Source organism: Micropterus salmoides, unplaced genomic scaffold (assembly GCF_014851395.1).
Source record: "Micropterus salmoides isolate LMB-PRFRI ecotype aquatic unplaced genomic scaffold, ASM1485139v1 Ms_hic_scaffold_1, whole genome shotgun sequence".
Taxonomy (NCBI): Eukaryota; Metazoa; Chordata; class Actinopteri; order Centrarchiformes; family Centrarchidae; genus Micropterus; species Micropterus salmoides.
In genome coordinates this window covers 18,134,346-18,156,539 of record NW_024040040.1, presented here as the reverse complement: position 1 = coordinate 18,156,539, position 22,194 = coordinate 18,134,346, and the positions used below count along the sequence as shown (strand labels likewise).

Sequence of the window (22,194 nt, the reverse complement as noted above, 5' to 3'; positions counted from 1 at the left end):
AACCAAACTAACGAGCAATTGAACCACAACAAACAGACATGGTGCGAATGCCAAAAAAAAAAAAAAGTTGGAGTTAGTTTAAGCCAGTCACCTGCGGAAAAGGAAGTGAGACTTTTAAGCACTGCAGTGGCCTGTTAAAGGTAAAATTCTCCAACAAAGTTCTGCTGCTGTAGTCATCAGCCTTAAGGGACTGTAAGGGGCAGCCAGGCAAAGCTACGATTCCACCTGAACCTCAAAAAAAAGAAAAAGAAACAAAAATCCCACAAGAAAACATGACATGTGAAGCAAAGGGCTTCTTGCGGTGCTATGTTGGCTTGCCGTGGGCTATTTAACCCAGGCCTACTTCTCTGCACTCTTGCCAACTGCTAGCACTACAGCAGCAATTACAGGAAGCAGAGCTACAAAACACAACAGGAAAAAATTTAAATGTCCTGGGGTTGTATCTGTCCACCTACTCGCACCGTCTTCCCTCCATTTCAATCAACATCCCCCTCTACCAAATTTCTCTGTTCATCCCTTCTTCAAACCCAGTCATTATCTGCTCCTCTCTTCAAGTATGCGCGTGAGAGTATTTCAGCCCAGATTAGAGAACCGTCTGTATCGGACTGTGTCTGCAGCGGTGCAACCTGAATAACTAACTTTCTGTGGCAAAGTCAGCCAGTCGATGGATTTTTAACAATGAATTCCTTTCCCTGTCTGGGCATGTGGGGGCTTTTGACTGCATAATCAAAAGTTTCAATTCATGATAGGGGTGCTGACCTTGAACACACCGGATGGATTACCGTGTGTGTTTTTTTTGTACGTGTGTTCGTTGGGGAACAAAGAGCCGCTGGCAAATGGGTAGGTCACCGGGGTAAAGGTGCATAAGATGCAGAGCCGTGGGCCAGCAGCACATGGTGCATACTGCCGAGCAAACAGCCGAGCCTGCACTCATTGTCTATTAGTAAACGGTTCCGGCATTTTAAGAGAGCGCCTGTTATTTGCTTATGGAGCTCTGAGTAATGAAACCTGGGGCCTGGGGAGCGAGTGCATAAAGAGCCCAGGTTTAAGCCACACACGCTGGGATGGAAATGATGGAGGTGAGCCATTAGCAGAGGAAAATCATCAGTGTATTGGAAGTTTTTAACCACCTTGAGCACTTATAGAGGACAGTAAGTTCAGTGGTTATTGGACAGATTATGTTTTGAGGTTAAAGTCTCATCAGAAGACTTGAAAAGGTTTTCCTGAAGAGATATGATGTGGGATTATATTTAGAATATAGTAAGTGGATATATATATATAAGTGGAGGTTTGTGCTTTAACACAGTAATGTCATTTTTAAAGCACGTTGACACGTTTTCAACCATGTAAAGACTACAGCTTCCAAATTCCAAAGTAGTGATTACAAAATGTTTAAATAAAGCAGTTTGCTGCATATCTTTGGGTGCCTAAGCAGTGTCCTTACTCTGTTGGAGTCAACACGAGGCCTGGTTGTGTATGATGGCGGAGCCATGTTGAAACCTCGAGGCACCAGGTACTCCTCCGCATCCATCAAGTCATCCAGGTCCTCTTCGTCCAGAAGGCTCTGGAAGAACTTGCTGTCATTGGGGCTGGGAAGCTTCATGCGGTCGTCTCCCTGAACAGTACACAAGTGACATAATCAACATTTAATTTAATCTGACTAATTTCATTTTAACTGATGCTATAATTGTGAGGTATTCTCATCCCAGAAGATCAAGTTTTCATTCACTACATTTATTTGTCCAGGAAGGGGATCGTTACACAGAAAAAGCCTTATTATCTGACAGCGAGCCTAATAAATAAAACACACCTGGATGACCAGGTAGCGCTGGGGGTCACGGGCCATTCTGCAGAACTCAGCAGCCAGCTCCTTGAACTTGGGCCTGCTGTCTGCGTCAATCATCCAGCCTGGGGAAGAGAAAGATGGAGCAGGAGAGGGATGTAGGGGTCATTAAGGATTTGTACATGGGCATGCGTGTGTGTTTCCCACAACTCTCAAAGACAGTCAAGTAGAGGCGCAGCTTATTGGATGTCCACACTGTCTAATCTTGTAGTTTCTTAACCTTTAGCAAGTTTCTTTGGTGGTTTATTGTCATTTTCTTTGACAGACTACTGTTGACTATCTATTGCATTTGCAGTTTCATTCAGCCCTATCAGTCACATCCGGTATTCTGGATGTGTGGATACAATAATAACAAAAATATATTTTCATATAACCTAAAACTTTAATTAATAGCACAGACTTTTATTTGCTAAAATCACTGAATTGACCCTGCCTATGTTTGGGACAGGCGTCCTTATGGGAAAGGCCTTTAATTCCTCTCGCACAAAACTGAAATAGGCTACTATAACAGTTTATTTATTTCTAATAGAATATTACGGTTAAAAATTAAAAATGATCCAGTAATATCAAATACACCTCATTCTTTTGATCTAGCTCCGACAGACGGCTTATGCACTTTTATTTTGTAGGCAGCAAGGTAACAAAAACAACAACACGGTGCAGGATGATCAGACAGACAGATAGCAATGGAATTTAGATGACAGGATTCACAACTTGGAATTAAAAATCAACTAAAGGAATGTAAATAATCAAGGAATGGACACATTCGGACTTAACAAGCGCTTCAAAGGTAAAGGGAGTCTGCACTTTTTTCTCATGCACTATGCCGGTTACACTGGTAAATCTATATAAATTCGACTTTGGGGCTTATTGTTTCCGTTAAATGAACTGAATTTAACGGAAATGATTGAATTGTGGAGAATCTAAGCGATCTAACGTTGTGTAGCATGTCCATACTCACATACTGATCATACTTTTAAACAAGAGCCAAGCAGCTTAGAAGCAGCTGAAGTGGATGACCTGGCAGAGTTTAAGAGGTTTTATACGTCCAAAGAACCTATTTAAAAACCAGACCAGGCTAATTGTCAAAATGTGTTCCCACACCAGGCCAGTAAAGGGGGTAGGTGGCTATTTGGGACTAGGCTATTAATTGAAGTTTTATGGTAATATTATTTTAAACCAAAACAATGGCAAATATAATTGTAATGGTTAAGAGACGATGAAAACATCTGCAGGTCTTGCAGATTGTACCAAAAATTGTCACTACATTTATCTTTTAATTTCATTAAAGTAGTCTCCCAATAAAATGTTGTAGAAAATGCACTAATGGAACAAACAGAGTAAAATGTGAATTGTTTTACCATTTATCCAGAGAACACTGAATGAGAAAGTTCCATACATTATAAGGGTTGACTGCCTCGCTGCTGATTTCAGTGTGTGCATCCCCATTACATATCTACAGGGGTGTAAAATGTGGTCTATCAGTCCTAGGGGAGGAAATCCATAGACTGGCTGAACATATAATTGCTTCATTTCACTTTCTTTCAAATTTAGCAGTTAAAAAATAGTTATTTATCCTTACTACACTGATGCATGTGTTATCAAATCAGAATATGTGGTCTTGTATGTTTGTATGTTTTCTCATTATTATTGAAGTTCCTGTTTTTTTCCCACCATAACCACCAACACTAATGTCGATGTAAAGAATACACCATGACCCTCTCTTTGTCACTTCGCCTGCCTGTCTTCCCTCAGTTCATCTAATTTCAGCTTCTAGCGCCCCACGCAGGCACATTACCTAAATGAGGTGCAATTACTCCAGCAATCAAACTCTATTTCACCTTTATTGGGGTGGCGCTGAGGCGGCAGGGCACGCAGTGTGACGGCACACCAAATCACAAACAACAGCTCTCGGTCGACGCATAATTACAATTAATGTTGCCAATTTCAGAGCTTCCTTCTGGCTTTCGATGGGGTGCTGTGACCCTGCTGCTAATTTGACTCAGTACTTGACCTCTTTTGGCTATTTCTGATCACCTGACGTCACATAATTTGCGTGTGCTTGGGGTCCTTTTGCAAATACTGTATGTGTGGGTCTTTTTCAGGGTACTTTCAGAAGACATTAAACTTGCAGAAAGGATAAGCTGCTCAGCGATACAGTGGATAAAACTAATGGAAATGTAATCCATGATATACTATCAGATATAGGTCCTAAAGATTACTAATAAATCAGGAATACGTGGGAAAACCCATAAATCACTTTCGCTGCTTGTTAAGGGGATCCCTTTGACCTCAGTATTTATAACTTTATTGTCCAGACACATTATACATAGCAAATAACATTTATTTCCCTCCAGGGGGAAAAAGACAGAAATAAGCTGGCATTGTTATTAGGCTAAATGGCTGCAGGCCTTTCATGGTTTGCTTCTGTGCTGTCAAAAGCCATTGGCAGCAGTTTTTCATTTGGAAAAAAGACAATTAGATAATGTGACATTTCAGTTGGGTTAACATTTTTGTCATGGGAATATATTTTGATCTCAAGCTCCAAGCTGAATCACATCGTTGTCTTTCAACTCTTCAAATCTTTAGCATTTTAACATTTTAAGCTGCTGCAGAATCAGTCACTCAACAGTAACATGAGTTTAAATTCATAGAGCTACAAGCAGTTGATAAAAAAGTATATTCATAGTGCAGATACAATATTTGTGTGACAAAAAAAATAAATAAAAGACTAGATAATTAAAAAGAAAATAAACTAAGAACTGCAATGGCAGGGGGGGAAAAAGTCAGTGGGGATAGATTGATGTGAGGTAATATATATTATATTAGCTTTTCAGCCACCACCAGATGACAGGGAGTGACAGAAAAGTCACCATAGCTGGGTTCAGGGAGGTTAGAGTGGCGACCAGACTGGTGCGAGGAAAAGGCTAGCCAAGCAGCCAGTAGCTGGCAGATCTCATCGCATGGACTGGGGTCTATGTTTGGACTGTTTCCTGGAAATATGGGAGGGTGGAACCGTCCATGTACACTAGCACCAGGGTTCTGAGTCCAGCCAGGGGAAGGACTGCAAAATGGGAGAGACAATTTGGGGAGCACGAAGAGAAGGCGGGTTTTTGGATGAGCTGGCCGGGCTGGAGTGAGACTGGGTAGGTCGGCTGGGAGGGAGGCGCCGTAGTCCAGATGGAGGATTACACATACAAGGATGTGGGCAGAGTCCCTAGTGAGGACGAGCCTGCATGTTGCAGACCATAAACCAGCATCTGATCTGTTTCATGACAACATCTCTCTTTCTCTAATTTTTCACACCCCCCCCCCCCCTTTACATTTCAATGTCTCTCCCAGCCTTGAATCGAAGCACCAGCGCTCAAATAACGCCTTACCAGATGAATATTAAAAATGTGAATCCTTTTATTAAACTACAAGTCATCTGTGGCACCTCAAGCTGAGTTGCAGCAGTGTATAAACATGATTTAAAAAGAAAGAAATAGGAATATGAGCTCCGCAACACTCACTGTGTTGGAGTGCTGATCTGTAACATTGTCTTTAATGCCACCACCTGTGGCTGAGGCAACATTTATGTTTAAAAATGTATGATATGTAGCAAGAGACTATCTTTTTTAATTTACTGATAACTCATTTTTATATACAAATGATTTGATTCACAGAATGAATGTACATTTTGGTGATGTATAAACTGATTTGATTAAAGTGTCACAGACTTTGCTCCTCTGTTGATACTGAGGTAACTATCCCTTTAATATTAGTAATATTATTAATAAGAAAAAATGTATTTTTCAATCAATGAGCAGGACCGATTCTCATGTTTGCATTAATGTGACTGAAAGTATTTAGATTTTTCAGGTATTTATTTCACTGAATTGCCAAAACATTCTGGTTATTTCATCTCAATATAAATTTCCTGGTTAAAGGAAATATGTCAGTTTGCTTAAATTTTGATTTACATGACATTGATACCACTCACATGTCTGTCCATTAAATACGAAGCTACAGCCAGCAGCAGGTTAGCTTAGCATAGCATAAAGCGGTGGAAGCAGGGGGAAACAGCTAGCCTGGCTTTGTCCAAAGGCAACAAAATCTTAAAGCACCTTTTATTCTTATTGTTTAACATTTTGCTACATGCCTACAAAATCCCTGACTTTGTGCAAGTGTCCCTAGAAGAATTTATGCTGTTTTGAAGCCACAAGGTGGTCACACCAAACAGTGATTTGATTTAGATTTTTCTTCTAATTGATAAATATAATCTATTAACACTAACACTTCGGTGCTGCTTGCCTCCTATAAGCCATATTTTGCATACACATTTGTGTAACCAGTGTGGACTGGTTTGAGCATTTGCAAGTGTGTGTTTTCTCACATTTGACCATGACCATGTAGACATCGATGGTGCAAATGGGTGGCTGGGGCAGACGCTCCCCCTTCTCCAGAATGTCTGGGATTTCTCGCGTGGGAATGCCGTCGTACGGCTTGCCTCCGAATGTCATCAGCTCCCAGATGGTCACTCCTGGAGGACGTGGGGGTGGAGAGAGAAAAGAAACAGAACAAGACAGACAGGGAGAGATGGCAAGGTGAGACAAAGAGACAGAACAACAAGGAACAAGATAAAGGGGTGAAAATGCAAATACAGGAAACAGGATTTCAGGTCTTCGACTTCTTTCCTCCCACGGGTGTGAGCAAATGAAACAGTGAAGCCTACATGTTAACAACAATACATTTAGCACCCACCATAACTCCACACGTCACTCTGATGAGTGAACTTCCTGTAGTGGATGCACTCCAGAGCCATCCATTTGATGGGCATCTGGGGAGAGAGGGATAGACACTTCAGTTAGGTATTTTGTGATTAAACAAGCACAAAAAAATACATGAAATTAATTAAAAGTGTCATTTACCGTATTTATTTACACCTGAATTGCAGACAATTTTTCCGTCATTCTATTTTTCTCAACAACTGCCATATCTTTTAATCAAGCATTTGTGAGATATTGGGAAATCGACAATGCTTTCAACCATAGTTTTGCTTTGCTCAATATTACTCAAGTACTGTGATTGATTTGCTCACACAGGGCTCATCAAAAGTGAGCATGCTTTTTAAGATACTAAATGAGATTCTAGTGGCCATTCGCATCACATTATCTCAATAGCTGTACATTCAGAGCAGGCCGTATGTGAAACAGTAACAACAGGCCCTTTGACATTCCTGACAAGGACAACGGCACACATCCTGCCATATTTCCATATTGACTGTAGAGGGGAATTTTCAGCTGTAGAGCCCAGTGAACAGGCTATTATCTGGCCTTTTGCATTTGAGTGCACATATGCACACGCATGTACATGCACTAATTTAAAATGTAGACGCGTGCGGGAGAATAACACAAACGCTTGCTCTTCAGGGAAAGGAACAGGAAGAGGGGAAATGAAATGCTTCAGGTTGGAAATGTGATACGGCACCTCCACTTTCATCTCTGTTGATTTATCTCTCGCAGCGCATCTATTTTATGGAATACATGTAGATCTGCTGACAACAGCTCTCATTTATCAGGGCATCATTGAATACCAGCATAGAGCCAACTGTTCAGATGGTTGCATCACATCCACCTGGTCTGCTTTACAAAAATACTTTTGTCCACAGCTAGCAGCTATAACTCAGACTCAAGATGCTGTGGCTACCCTCAGACCTCCAGCTGAATAAATGCAGCAGTGAACAAGCCAATTTAATAAAGGGAGTTGATCAGGACAATTTGCATAGCAAGTCTCAAGCGAGGAAAAGAGAAGGGGCTTCAGATTAATGTAGCCTGGGTCCCCAAACAAAACAAACTGATTAAAAGGGTGGCTGCATTATTTGTTTGGATGAAGTGCTTCTAAATTGAATTTTACTGAAACTAAGTTCACTAGACTTTGCCTGACCAAAAGAGTTTCACAGCTCTGAAATTGGTAAAGATGTTGCTCTGTGACACACAAAATACAGTCCTTTATGTTTTTGTTTGCCTTTCAGCAAAATGTCAGACGGAGACTGCTCCCACACTGCGCTGGCCGAGTTTGTATTTTCAGGTTGTTTTTTTTGGAAAGATCTCAATCCACATTGAAAAGGCTCAGTATCTACTTCTATCTCATCCTTTTTTAGTTGGTAAACAAGAAGGTTATGCATCAAAGCCAACCTCTTGTAAGGTGGAGCCAACATAGCCTGGTTATTCTGTTGTCTCTGTTCTACCCTCTTGTGCGCTCCGTCATCACCTCTACACTGTACAGCTCATGATTTAATTGTTCTCATTTCCATATTTTTCAGTTTCTCTTGCCAGACCACTGAGCAAGCAGAAAACAGTGATTTGATCTGAGGTTATAAATATTACCTGTTAACCAAGGCAAAAAGTAACTTACGGCACTGAGACGTCTGTCAAATTACTATTTCATGGTTATGAAGTCGAATGACAAAATAAACATAAATACAAGTTAATGACAACAGCTGTGCTGTGTGATTGGCTGTATTCACATTTAAAATGAGCTATCACAGAGAAAGCTGTTTCTTAAAACTGTATATGAGCAAGCCAGCATTTTTAGTTGGGTGAAAAATGTCTTCTCAGAGAGAAAAAGATGCTTTTCCAAATTTTGCTGGGTTAGTATGGACATATACTAAAAGTGAACACATACTTTTTAATTCAATATTTAGGATTCAAAGGTTTCATTTATCACAAAATATGTGCACAGAAATGCAGGGTGCAATTTTTTAGGTAGTGCTAAGAAAGTGTGTAATAAAGAAAAAACATTTAGGATAAAAACTGAATGATAAATGTTTTGGAAGTATTAAAATAAGTATATGGTAAGTATTAAAGTGCAAATGCACATTGGCCAGGGTGTGCAGGTGGGCTATGCAATGTTGTGTGTCAGTGTATAAAAATGTAAAACAGTAGCAATTACTGCACAAAGAAATGTTGTATACATGCTTGAGTGGTGGCTCGAGGTACGAGTGAGGACATACAGAAGTCACGTTTGCATCTTTAGAAGATAAATTTTGTTCTACTACTAGTGCTGAAATTACTTTGGGTTGTTTTGACTGTAGGTCAGACAAATAAGTATTTTTAGGGTACTGAGTCAGGCTCTGGTAATTTGACAAGCAAAATACAGTCTTTTTGACATTTTATACACCTAACACCTACCAATCAAGAATATAATAATCAGTAGATAAGTGAAAATTAAAATAATCATTAGCTGAAGCCTTATGTTCCACTTTACAGTGCTACATAAATACACAAACACACATTCAAAGAGACACACTAATACGTTTGGCCCTGGAGCTTTACAAACTTCCCTTGTCACCAGCAGTGACCTTTTGTTTTATTACTTTTTGGTTGCAGTATTTACTACTTATGTCAACCACTTTTATGTAAGCTGTCGTCTGTGTTAAATCACTGTTAGCAACGTAAGTACTGTACACGCACAAAAACAAGCGCATGCCTCCACTTACACCAACCTTGCCCCCGTCTGCGTTGTACTCCTTCTCGTCAGCGTCCAGCAGCCGTGCCAGGCCGAAGTCGGTGATCTTGATGTGATTGGGCGACTTCACCAGCACGTTCCGGGCCGCCAGGTCCCTGTGGACCAGCCGCCTCTCCTCCAGGTACATCATGCCCTGGGGGGGGGGTCATCATCATTAACCACACTCCCACACAGACGTTTAGATTTAATCTTTCATTGATATACCACATATACTGTATACGAGTCAAGGAGACAGAGAATTCTAGGCAAGTTTTATAGCAATTCAGAGACCTTCAGACTTTTGACGAGTGAAAAAACAGCACAGCCTCTCGGCTCGCAATGCCAAATACAGAACCCTTCTCAAATCCAAGGTTTCTGAGACGCAGTTGTCTGACATCACGTCAACATGAGACTCCAGCGTGAGCACGACAGACCTCACTGGAAATCCCATTTTTGCAGCATGTGTCCTTTCAATGTCTCTAAATGCCTGTATGGTTTGTGATAAATCACTTTTGAAACATAGCAGTTGCTAACACTAAATATAACTGCAATACTGTTAAATATTTATACAGGGGAAAGGACATCGTGCAGGAGTGTATTTCTCCCCACTGTTGCTTAAATGTTGGACCAAGCAGCTAGTACAACTAAAAGATAAAAACAGGTACTGGCTGTGCTGGCAGTGTGCAACATCAATATGTACTTCTTGTAACGTGTCCAACTCAAGATTAATCTTATTCAGTCATAACTGAGATTGCGTCTCTGACATGTCGCCTGTGTGTCCTCTGGTAATTAGGGCCATTTTCAAGATGGCTAGCCAGGGAGAACAATGGGTGCCCTTCCAATTTGTTAACGTTAATTATGAAAACCCAATGAGCAAAGCAAGTACCAGGAAAAACAACAAAAGCCTTAAGCGGTGAGGATGGCAACTTGGCTTTGCAGCCGTAATTTGTTGCTCAATGGGCTGGACTGGAGCAGAGACTCGACAGTCGCACAAAAACCTGTTTGCAGCCATGCGAGTGTGCTCACACACAGTAAGATTTACCTCAAGTAGACACACACACACACTCACTAGCTCACAGGCCCACGAACACACATGTCATCTTTCGCACAAGTGTCATCATGCCCCCATGAGCACAAACACGCTTGGCTGACACACTCCTCTGAGTCTTCAGCGCTCACAGATGAACAAAACAGCCAGACAGGCAAGGTTGGCCCAATTGAAGTGCATTAGACTGGATGTTAAACAAGTGGATGCCACTTTGTAGGTGGATCAATAAAAACACCTTGGTGAGGAGGGAGGCAGTCATTGTACTCAGCAGACAATAAGAAATTTCAGGCGTACGTGTCTGCTGGCGCGAGAGAATCATTATCCATTTCAAATACTTACAGTGAAAATACTGTATATATATGTATGTATGTGTGTGTGGGTGTGTGAGCACATGTCGAGGCATTGTGTTGAAATGTTCGTCGTGTAGAAATGCCCCGCACACCTCCTCCTCCCAGATGAATGTGAGGATAAATCGATAGCGCCGACGTCTGGCTCGCCGCTGGCTGAGCTCTCATCCATCATCAGCTGGCCTCGGGGAGACAGACCCGTAGACACACACACACACACGCACGTACACGCTGACAGAGACCACCCGGAGACCACCTATACACAAAAGCAAGACATATTTCACAGAGCATACTTGGTGACTCTCGCAATATCTCTATCTGTCAGTCTGTTTGCATGTCTCCCGCTCTCAGTCTCTTTTATCTACCAGTTTGGGACACTTCCTACTTCTTTATCCTGTGTCCCTCATCCTTCTAAAGTACCTCCTGTGCCTCTTTCCTTGCCAATATGAAGACAATGTGTTGGGATAAGACCCAAAATGCTCCTCCCCTCCCCCCATTTAACTGCAAGTGTATTTAATATAGATTACTTCTGGGAGGGGGAGGGGGAGGTTCAGGAAGGCGATCAATAACAATGCTGATTACAATAAGCCCGAAGACGACCGTGCCGCGTAATATTTATCCCCGATGTCGACGTCGAGAGGAATTAGGAATCAATGGCCCACACAGTCCATTAATACACTTCGACTTAAAGTGACAGGGCAATGAGGGGAGGCCATCGCACTGACAGGGGGAATGTACGGCAGCTCAAGGAGCCAATTAATTTTCAGCCACTCCGGGCAGTAAACACCAGAGTCCCAGTGGAGGATGTGGGGGCAGCCTTGGTTTCAGGTCGGGAGGGTCCCAATCATTGTGCTGCTTTAACACTATTTAAGTGCTGAAATCCCCAGAGTCCTGAGGTCCTTAAAAACGGAAGTACAATGTGATAATTAGTGATTACATGCACTATGCATTGAATATCATACAGAAACTTGCAGAAGAGCTTGCCATGTTTGGTAAACAGAGGTCACCTTTTCAAGAGATTTCCTGATTCATTGTCTTACTGAAACTAACGCATCTTGGTCATCTAGTGACAGATAGTCATCTTTGTTAGAGGAAATCTGCAAATCAAAACCGTATGAAGTTGCTAACAGTGAATGAGTAAAGTACCTGCCTGCCCGAAAGGCAAAATCACTTTGTGCTCTTTCTCAGCCATTATTTTTCTGTAGAGAAAGCAATGCTGTCCGAGGGCTACATTTAGGGTCGTGCTGCACTCCAAACTTTCCACTGTGCTGCAGCACTCAAAGTTTATAGTATATGTTTACAGATGACCTTTAAAGGAAAGATGATGTACGTGTTGATGTACAAAAACTGAGAGAAATGCATCTAGTCTCTTTGAGTTTCCTAACAAGTACAATAAAACTTCACGTTTATACAGCATTAATGTGAAAAAGCATAACTGCATGCACAAGGGTTGTATCATTTATACAACCAAAGCTATAACTTATGTCCAATTTCTTTTAGAAAGTCTGGAGGGTTGCAGACACTAACAATCTGCACAAAGGCTCCTAAAGTTCATATCAGAGCCCTTAAGCACTCACTGAATTTGGAGCCAGACAGACCTAAGCCCTTGTGGACTTAACAGAAGTGCATCTAAAAGTCTGTGACACCGTGAGAGCGAACAATGACACTGCAACATACAACCTTACGAAAAGGTTACCTGGAAAAGAAAAATATAGTAGCAGTGAGCATGCAAAGGACTTCAAAGGCATCTGATTACATTCACTCAGAACATATTGTTGCCAACACCATCTCCATCACAATCAGTTGTTCAAGTTATTGAAGCAAAACCATTGCTTTTTGTATGAAATCTTGACAGGTAGTGGGGAAGGATCTAAAATAAAATGAGGCACAATGAACAGCCCCAAATGAAATCTTACGCTGGAGCCAGAGATGGAGACTCGAGTTAGAGTTAGAAAAGATGAATGAGCGTTTGTTTACTTTCCAAACTTGTGGTGGTCGATTAATGTAATTATTTACGTCCCACTGGCTGCCATCACGTTAAATTAATTATTACCGTTGGCTGGAAAGAGATTACAGGTTTATTGTTCATTATGTAACCTTACAGTTTTATTTAGTTATAACGTGACACTGGTTTGAGTCTGGTGGTGTGTTGACTTACAGTAGTTTATAAGCTGTCATTAACTGCATTGCACAGGTTGTGCTCTGTAAGTTAAAAACAGGTTACAGCTTTATTGTTGACCATGTAACTTTACAGTTTTATTTAGTTAACTTTACACTGGGTTTGAGAGTCAACAGGGTTTGTTGATTTACAGTAGTTTATAATCTGTCATTAATTGTAGATAAGCATTGTACATTAGGCTACATGGTTGTGCTCTGTAAGTTAAAAACAGGTTACAGGTTTATTGTTGATTATGCAACGTCACAGTTTTATTTAGTTAACGTTACACTTTAAGAGTCTGGGGAGTGTGTTGACTTACAGTATTTAATAAGCTCATTAATTGCATTGCACATTACATGGTTGTGCTCTGTAAATGAAAAACAGGTTACAGTTACAGAATTCCTTATAGCTATGCAGTTTTATTACCAACCTGGATTGAACGCTGCAGGTGATACAGGATTCGTAATAACCACGAGAGACTTCAGACTTGACTTGGACTCTAGCTAAAAGACTTGAGACTTGACTTGGACTCTAGCACAAAGACTTGTGAGCATCTCTGGCTGGAGCTCTGAAATTGCACATATCCATATCTGTAAAAATAGACATTTTAGAATTAATCTGTTATGTTTAAATGCACTGTTAAATTTAATTTGGATGGTAGATTAGCGTTCTAATTGTGGATCAACATTTCCGTGGTAATGTTGACATTAGGTCAATGCCAGATGAACGGTCAACAACAGCAGCAGCAGGTTCGAATACCTTTGTCCAGTTCAGGGAAGGTCTCCATTTCCAGAAAACACGTACTTGAACCCTTATAAAAAGGTCCCGTGAAGCATTTTCACGGCAGCCTTTTCCCACATTTCACAGCACACAGAGGGCTTTGTGAGCCACATGCTACACTGAAGCATTAAGGTTAAGGACCCACCAGCACTGTAGCACATCCCAAATGACACCAGGGTATGTTTTAAGCCCTCAGAGCATGAAGCGCCACTGTAGTAATTTGAAATATTTAAACTTTTTTTTTGCCAAAAGCATTGTACATTATGGAACTTTCAACAGCTGTTTAGCCAAGACCTTTGCAAGAGTCAGAGTGTGCTTCAGGACAAGTCAGCAGTACGGTCACCCATTAGCCACTTAGTGTTGGTTTGTGAATGTGCAGTGGGGACTTCACACTGCCAACAGATCTGGACTTTCAACTGATTAAGCTATTAATGCAGCCAAGTATTCCAACAACCATGATGTGATTGTGATTGTACAAGATGAAAAGGGAAGTCCTGCAGCACGTTGCAGCAGTTTGAAAGTCTGTTTGAGTGTAAAAGAGGGCCGGGCAGAGCGGGGGATTGAAAATCTGCTGGCCGGTTGAGAGCTGCTAAACTTGGGGGAGAGGAGCAGGGAGCAGCGCTGCAACCTGCTTGGAGTTAACTGCTTTTATTAAATTAGCTTTTTACTTTAGTTTTTGGGATAACAACTTTGATTTATCTTCACTGGAGCTTCTCAGCAGCTACCTTCCGTGCACATCCGGTTCCAGTGTTGTTGTTAGCGTTGTTAGCTCTGTCGGACTAGGACTTCATATTTATATAAAAACAGGACAAAACTGGACATTACTTGGAGAAAAGAAAGCGAGGAGGTTGAACTACCTGGTGAGTTCAGAAAACATGTGTCTGTAACTTTATTCCAGCTATCATTGTACTTTACTGTGACCAAGTTAGCATAGAATAGCCCTGATCGATCCAAACTCCTTTCCAAAAACAAACATTTTAGAAGTTGTTGTCCTGCTGTCTTGCTGACAGACCTGACAAAGCATGAATTCATATGTTTAAAAAATCTGCATCATATTGTAGTTATTTCGGCATCAGTTTAATCCGTTTATTGCTATTTAATCACAGCAAAATGTTTACTTTGGGTTCATACAGTTGTAGTAATGGCGAATTGTGTTTATTCACGTTATCGCGTTAAAATCGCCTTCTTGCGTTGTGTGTGAACACTTGCAGCGAATGTACTCACGCAAGGAAAGCGTCGCAAGGAGAAAATTCGCAGTTGCATTAGAGTCATAGTTCAATGCACCGGTGGAAGTCTGTAGCGTCATTTTTGAAAGCTAGAAGCGGGTGTAGCAGAAACCGGACTTTTGCCCAGCAGAGCGGTGTTCATTTTCTGCGTGACACAAAAAGTCAACACTGATTGTTTTTAGTGAACTTACAAAGGTTACGTAAGCTACGTAATTAGCTTTACTTAACTCACGCAAGTTACATTTTCTATCCCTAACAATGGCATTTTCCTAAACCTAACCAAGTAGTTGTGGTGCCCTGACCTAACCAAATTATGACATTTTACAATGTTAACCACAAGTTTTATTTTGAAAGTCTAACTGTACGTTGCACATTTATTTTTGCTAACTTTACTGCGGAGCCCTATGTGTCCAAAAACGACACTAATGGGGTTCCTAGGCTGTTAAAAATCAGCGTCAAGGGGGTCTTGACCAGGCGTCCATATGTAACGAGTTGGGAGTGAGAATGTGTTGTGTCAACCGATTCTGTTGTACAATAATGTTTTTATTAAGGTGAAAATGGCTGTATTATGCATAAATGCATAAAAAATATCATCACTAAAAGTCTCTGGAAAACTCACCTAGGTGAGAAGACTCAAAGTCAACACCTAAACAGTTGCACTTTCTATTACAGGCAACAAAGTGATGTTAGCGTCAATTCCCATCTCAAAAAAGTCTACTCCAAATAATGGAAAGTAAAGAAGGCTTTCAATTGTGATTTGTTATTTTCCTTCATTTAAGTGTTTAGTCAAATGACTTGTGAGATGATGTGGTTTGTTGTGAATAGTTACTCTTTATTGTTTATCCCCCCGTGACCCAACACTGGCTACCAGGCAGGATAAAATCTCAATTTAGAATAACACTGAAGGTCTTTTTTTCATCTCTGCCGAGTCCTGAATTGTTTACAGAGGCTAAAAGCACGCAACGGGACCAGGTCATGGCTGGTCTGCGACCCATTAACACCTCTCTAACGGGAAGAAAAGAAGACTAAAGATCTGAGTCTTCAGTAATGGAGGAAAACAAGAGGATGAGGCCAGGCATGAAAAAAGAGTGGAGTGGAGTGTGGAACTGCAGGGAGCAGTACACCTCAGCGGGGGAGAAAGATGCATTGGAATAAAAGATGCTGGATATAAAGGAGAGCAGTTGGAAGGTAAGTGGAGGAAGAGGAGGATGGACATGATGGAGTACAGCAGGTAATAAATTCAACTCAGGTCTTCAACAGATGGGGTATTTGTCTGCAGTATTATCAACACAAGCCATACACTAACATGAAATCGTTACAGAATTCATTTAGTACGACTTTTCTGTATTTGTTGCCAGGCAACGTGCTTTTTGAGGAAGCAGCATGGCCTATCCGTGGGAAAATAGTTTTAATGTTAAGGTAACTCTTGGGTACAAACGCTCGCACAGTTTCCACAAACTACAGTTTGTTCGGGAATTCATACCAAGAAATACTTGTGGGGGGGAGGCGAGATGCTCAGTTTCGTACAGGAACTGGAAAGCGAGGCGACTGTTCCCGGAGGGAGCGATAAGAGCGCAGCATGTGGTGCCCCCCCGCATCTTCTGTTAAAACCCCTGCTGCAAACCCCACCTCTTCGCCAAATGCGTGAAGCAGCAACAATGTGAGCAATATGGGACTGTCCACACGGCGAGGACTGGGACCAGTGTGATAAGGAGCGCGCACAATGGGCCCGCTCAGGTGGCGCAGGTGGTCGTCTGTCATGCGCTGTGTGCGGCTCGGGAGATAGAATGGGAGGCATTCCCACAGAGCTGGCAGTGTCTAAAGTGTGTGTGGAAAAATCCTGTGTTTGCGTTGCGTGTGTGTGTGAGTGAGAGAAAGCAGAAAATTGAAGGAGAGAGAATGAGCCAGTCAGAATCCAAATGCACCTCTCTTTAATAATTTGAGCACATAACAAATTTATATTTTATTCTGAAAACACTGTTGAGTCAAATTTCTTTCTCAAGCACTTTTACATCCAAGTCCAGCATAACAAACTATGCAAGAAAGGACAACAGGAAAAAAAAAAAAGGAAGTTTAGATAATATGCAAAAGGTGGTTTACTGTCTTGAATTATCTCCACGGAAAACATTAAGCTCCGACTGCGTCACCGGATGGTTGGGATGGTTAATGAACGATCCAGGTGAATGTGACATAATGTGACATAGATAACGACGGCTCAGCGGTGGCGCAGCAGTCGTGGCGCAGGCCCATTTACTCCGCATTCAGCCGTTGTGGAATCACAGTGCAGGAAAAAAAAAATGCACCAATCTATCAACCTGAGCAGAGTGTGTGCAGCTGTGAGTGTGAGGGGTGTGCACAGGGCTGGGGGTAGAAGGTGAGTTAAGCCAATTGACATTCCCATGGCGGGAATGGATTTTTAGAACAACGTCGGGAATTTTATCAGCTCTTGATGTCTTCCTGCTTCCGTTCTTAATTACCCCCACCTCAAGAGAGGGAACCAAATGTAAAATGATATAAGCTCTGTCACCATGATCTCAACTCCCCTGTGGGGCTGAAAGATCCTTCCAAAATGTCAGTGCGCAGGCAATAAAAGACTGCTGCTGGCAAATTTACATGAGCAAATGTCAATAATTTTTTTTTTTGGCTGCTGCAGTGGAACTCGAGAGGGGAAAACCAGCAACTTTTTTTTTTAATCAGCAATATACATTTTCTGTGTAAAGACGGTGACGTGAAGTTGCAATCCCTAAAAGCTATTCTCTCTTGCTGTCAAATCAATAATCAGCCCCAACAAAAGATGACATTTGCAGCGATGCAGCTAAACGTCATTGCTGGGTGACGAGGCTATCAAAGCATCAATTAACAACGCTCAAGTAGGATCTTGTGAAGTCTGCGATAGCCCATGGGCGGCCGTGAGGGCGGTAATGACGGGGTTTCATCGACAGCTCAGCAGCCTCGGAGTACGACGGGTGAGCCCAATGGAGAGGAGAAAGAGTGACATCAAGAAGGAGAGTGAGAACATCTGATCCTTCTTTGAATCAACAGCGCACCTGGCTATACGCTCAACACAGCATTGAGCCTTCACGGTAATGCCTGTAATTTGTCTGCTACTTGCTGTGACACTGAGAAGTTATCATTTTCAATCACAGCGGATAATTATCGCGGTAGGAAGCTGTTGGACTTGGTCTTGATTTGGCTGGCTCACTGGCTACTTTCTGATAAGGAAAGGGACATATTGCCTTGTCGACATTAACATACACATGTGAAAACACAGGTATCTGCATGGACATGAGTGATAATACAAAAGTAAATTGTGTGGGCACAGAAACGAGTAACAAAATGCTGTTGTTTCCCTCACCTTACTGCATCCTGTTTGTTTATAGTACAGCTGCTATTTTCAAGAAAATGAAAATGGTATTGCACAAAATTGATTCGTGTCGGAACCTGGTGGGATTGCTTCTTACTTGGTTTATTAAAATGACATTTGCAGGACTAAGGAAAGTTTGACGTAGTGAGCAGATTTCAGGTGATCATGCGGAGTGGCAGGGAGAATCCCCGTGAATTTCCGCTGCCGCCGCTCATCTGCATGCGCGCATACGCCTGTGTCTAATGAGCCTCGGCTTCAGGCGTCATAAGAAATAGGTCTGTGTGGAGAGGTGACCGATCCAATCAGGCCTTCCTACCCAGTGGATCTGGCAGTCAAATCCCTCCCCTTATGCATCCTTGAGCACTGCTGATCCTTACAGATAATTAGAAAGACCCAGGGGGCTTATCCCTCCACCGCCCTCTCTCCTCATCACCTCGTGCTCTTCCTCCTCAGTCTCCCTCTGCCCCCTTTCCACATTTTGTTGCATCAGCAGGGACTTGTACGCACTCCTGAGGACTCGTCTGTGTCCATGTGTGTGGAAGATTTTGTGAATGTGTTTGTGTTGGAGGACAGGGAAAGCTGCTCAGGATGCACATTACTTGTTTTTTGTCTTTTTTTTTTTACGATGTTTGTTAGTATTATGGGTTGCACTGTTTGGTAATCACGGCGTGAATTTCTGAGATGCAAAGAATTGTAGGACTGCATTATTAATGAAAGCCCCTGGGAAATGGAGTGCTGAACATGGATCACTACGGCATAGCCTGCTGACAGTATTAAATTCACTATAACTTAGTATAATGTGTTTTAGTAGAAAATATAGACTAGAATAAAATAAAATGAATCTATAGGGGCACACTGAACACATGAATCATCACTATATATTATTGTTGCATGCCATTTAAAAGTCTTGCATGCATGCAAGTCTTGCAATGCATGTATAACATTCAACTCCTTCTATGAATAAAATCAAAGGATTTTAAAATTAGCTATTCACCCTTAAGCTACAGTCTCCAAAAGTATTAGATCATGTCTGAATTTAGTAAAATCCTTTCGTAACCCCTATCAAGTCTATTTAAGTAGTTTGGGGGAAGGGAATATATTGTTTTGACAAAATAATCCCAGCCTTTTCTGGAGATTTCAATCAAATGCCTTCATCAATAAAAAACATGCACATAGAATCATTTCATTGATATAAACTGTATAACTGTAAGTGGATTTTGTGGAAGTGGACTATGATCGAATAAGTCCTGGACTTCATCATGTTCTCCCTGACAATGTCTTATATTCTGGTATCTTTCTTTACTACTGTTTCTGACCTTGTGTCAAATAAACTAAATAAATATAACAGCAGAAGGAGTTCGGCTCAGTTGTCATAAAAATTGATCTGTTGACATGTGAACTCAGCCTCTGTTATGATTTCATCCACCTCTTGTCCACATTGGCTTGAAAGTTAACAGTAAAGCAAAAAAAAAAAAAACATTCAAAAACTGTAGATGAGTCGAACTTGAGTTGGGAATGTTTTACCAATCTACTGTTCCCAAGTCAAGAAATGGACTTTGATGCTTAACTTTTAAGTCAACACGGCAAAGAATCTTTCATATCAATAGATCCATCTGAAAATCAAACTCCATCTGTTGAAGAGGGGCACCAAAAGCTTTGCAAACAGCCAATAAGCAGACCTTGAAAATGGATTGTCAAGCATGGATCCATGCATTAGGACTGAGGTTCTGACGTTCTGACACGCATCAGACTTTTCCACCCATGTTCAACATGCCAGTAATAAATACACTGAAGTGAAAAATATGTTTCACCTCCAGGCTGCATCATGTTGTTAACACTGTTAACAAGAATTTAAATGGATGTTGTTGACAAGAATCATGTCACTCTTCAGTTCATAATTCGTAATTGCCTTTCAGAATGTTTTCATCTCTCTGTAGCTAATTGCTCCTGCAGTGGTGCCTTTTATTTACAGCTTCAGGATGGCAAGGAGCACTCATATCAGGTATCTGAGCAGCCGTATGTAGTCTTAAAAATAAAATCCACACTTTGAAGATGCAACAGTGACACCTGGAATATCTGTGGGAGGGATTCCTACATTTTAAAATATAAACAGTTAAAAAAAATAATAATAAGGAAAATTCAGAAACACGGGTTTTATTGAACATGTATCAACAGCATTTTTTTGTGAAATCTTTCATATGTAAATATTAGGCCTGACCCCGAATAGTCAAAGATTTGATGCTTTGATGGGGGGAGCCTGATCCAATCTCATAGTCGAGGCTTCGCAGAGGCGTTATGAAACGAGGATCATACCATTATGGCGATATGGGAATGCTCAACGTCTGATTTTACATAGAACTACCGGTTGTCTCCCCATTAAGTTAACATACAGCCCAATATACTGATTGTGACAAGTGAAATTCAAACTATTGATATATTCATATACTGTAGATATATTCAAACCTATTTAGTTAGAAATCATACATAAAATAACCACGTGGTCAACATGGTCGACAGTAAGATTGAAAATGTAGAAATCCATGAAGCTTTTTGCTGTCTGTACAGCAAGTAACACCCTCTATCATTAGATCCTAAAGTCAGGGAAAAACTGTACTGAGTGTTGTGTCATCCACCAGGACGGTTTCCCTACCACGTGTCCATATAGTTGACACCGTGATAGAAAAGAAGTGAAAATCCATCAAGCTTTCCGGTATTTATCCAGCAAACATTCGGTCTACATATGTCGCGGGGAGGAAAAAAAAAAATTAAATCAGGGCCATGTCAGCAGCAGTGTAAATGTCTAAATACACGTACCCAGGTCCGCATGAGTCCACTGAGACGTTCCTCTCATTGAGATGCAATGACATGATAGACACAAGAGCACAGGAGGGGAGGTGATATGACTCAAAGCCAAGCCTGGAATCCATCCTCAGGCAATGAAGGGAAAGATGAAGGATATGTGGTGGTGGGGGTGGGGTGGAGCGGGAGGAGGAAGAAGAGTAATGAGTGTAGGCGAGATGTGTTTGCTCAGCACGGAGCGGCATTGCAGGGAAGTGAATGACACAGAGGGCTCCACACTAAGCTTGACCAGATTGGAGCTCCTGCCATCAGGTGGCATCTCCAGGGCGCCACCACGGGATGCAAATCTAAATGCACATGCACAAGCACGCATGCGCACACACGCACAAGCACGCATGCGCACACACACACAAGCATGCATGCGCACACACACACACTCACACACACACACACACACACACACACACTTTGATGTGGAAGCGTACACATATGTGCATCCATGCAAGAATAGTAGCACACATATGGGGGCCAACGATCAGAAGCCAAATGTTAAAGTCCCCAGAATTTAGTTTTCCTTTCCCTAACTAAGCAGTGGGGGGAGATGTCTGCTGATTTGGCCAGAAAAAGAAGATCTTGTGTGGGTGTGCATTTATGTCAGTGTGTGAAGGCATCTCTTTTTTTCACTCCATATGTGCTTAGATTTTCATAAACATGGGCAGTGTACTGCTTGTGCACACATGCTTCCATGCATATTTTACCGCAAGGAAGTGCAGTATCAAGCTCGCCTTAGAGAAATTATTTAAGGGCAATGTTCGGCGCCATCATTAGCACCGTCAATCTGCAAAATGCCGTCCAGAGCCATCACGACAGCAGAGTGCTGCTTTAACTGGAGGGTTTTCCTGCAGGGCATGTTGTGCTAATGTCAGGCCACAAGTTTGGCCCTGGGGTATGTTTATACGAATCGCTCCGCTCCCTTATTGCTCACCAACCAAAGGCCAGACTATGGCCTAGATACCCTGTCCAACAGTCACCCCACCTCCATTCAAGACCCTCATCCAGACAAGGCTTCAGTGCCAAAGCCAATCATTTCACCGGCAGGGCAGCAACTTGCGGAATCTATTTTACTTTCATTACACTGAGC

General features: G+C 41.7%; 1 protein-coding gene across 3 annotated transcripts in view; it reads right to left on the bottom strand.

Moving 5' to 3' along the window:
• Positions 1 to 22,194, bottom strand: part of LOC119904608 (receptor tyrosine-protein kinase erbB-4-like) — a 287,263-nt gene that overhangs the window by 7,525 nt on the left and 257,544 nt on the right. For 2 of the 3 annotated variants that reach the window (XM_038721419.1, XM_038721427.1), the window contains exons 21-25: positions 9,324 to 9,485; positions 6,587 to 6,662; positions 6,219 to 6,365; positions 1,811 to 1,908; positions 1,445 to 1,615 (exon numbers count right to left, since the gene is read on the bottom strand). In XM_038721419.1, the coding sequence (XP_038577347.1) occupies positions 1,445 to 1,615; positions 1,811 to 1,908; positions 6,219 to 6,365; positions 6,587 to 6,662; positions 9,324 to 9,485 (654 nt within the window). The remainder of the gene's footprint in view (positions 1 to 1,444; positions 1,616 to 1,810; positions 1,909 to 6,218; positions 6,366 to 6,586; positions 6,663 to 9,323; positions 9,486 to 22,194) is intronic. The other variant, XM_038721434.1, reaches the window with a different exon arrangement.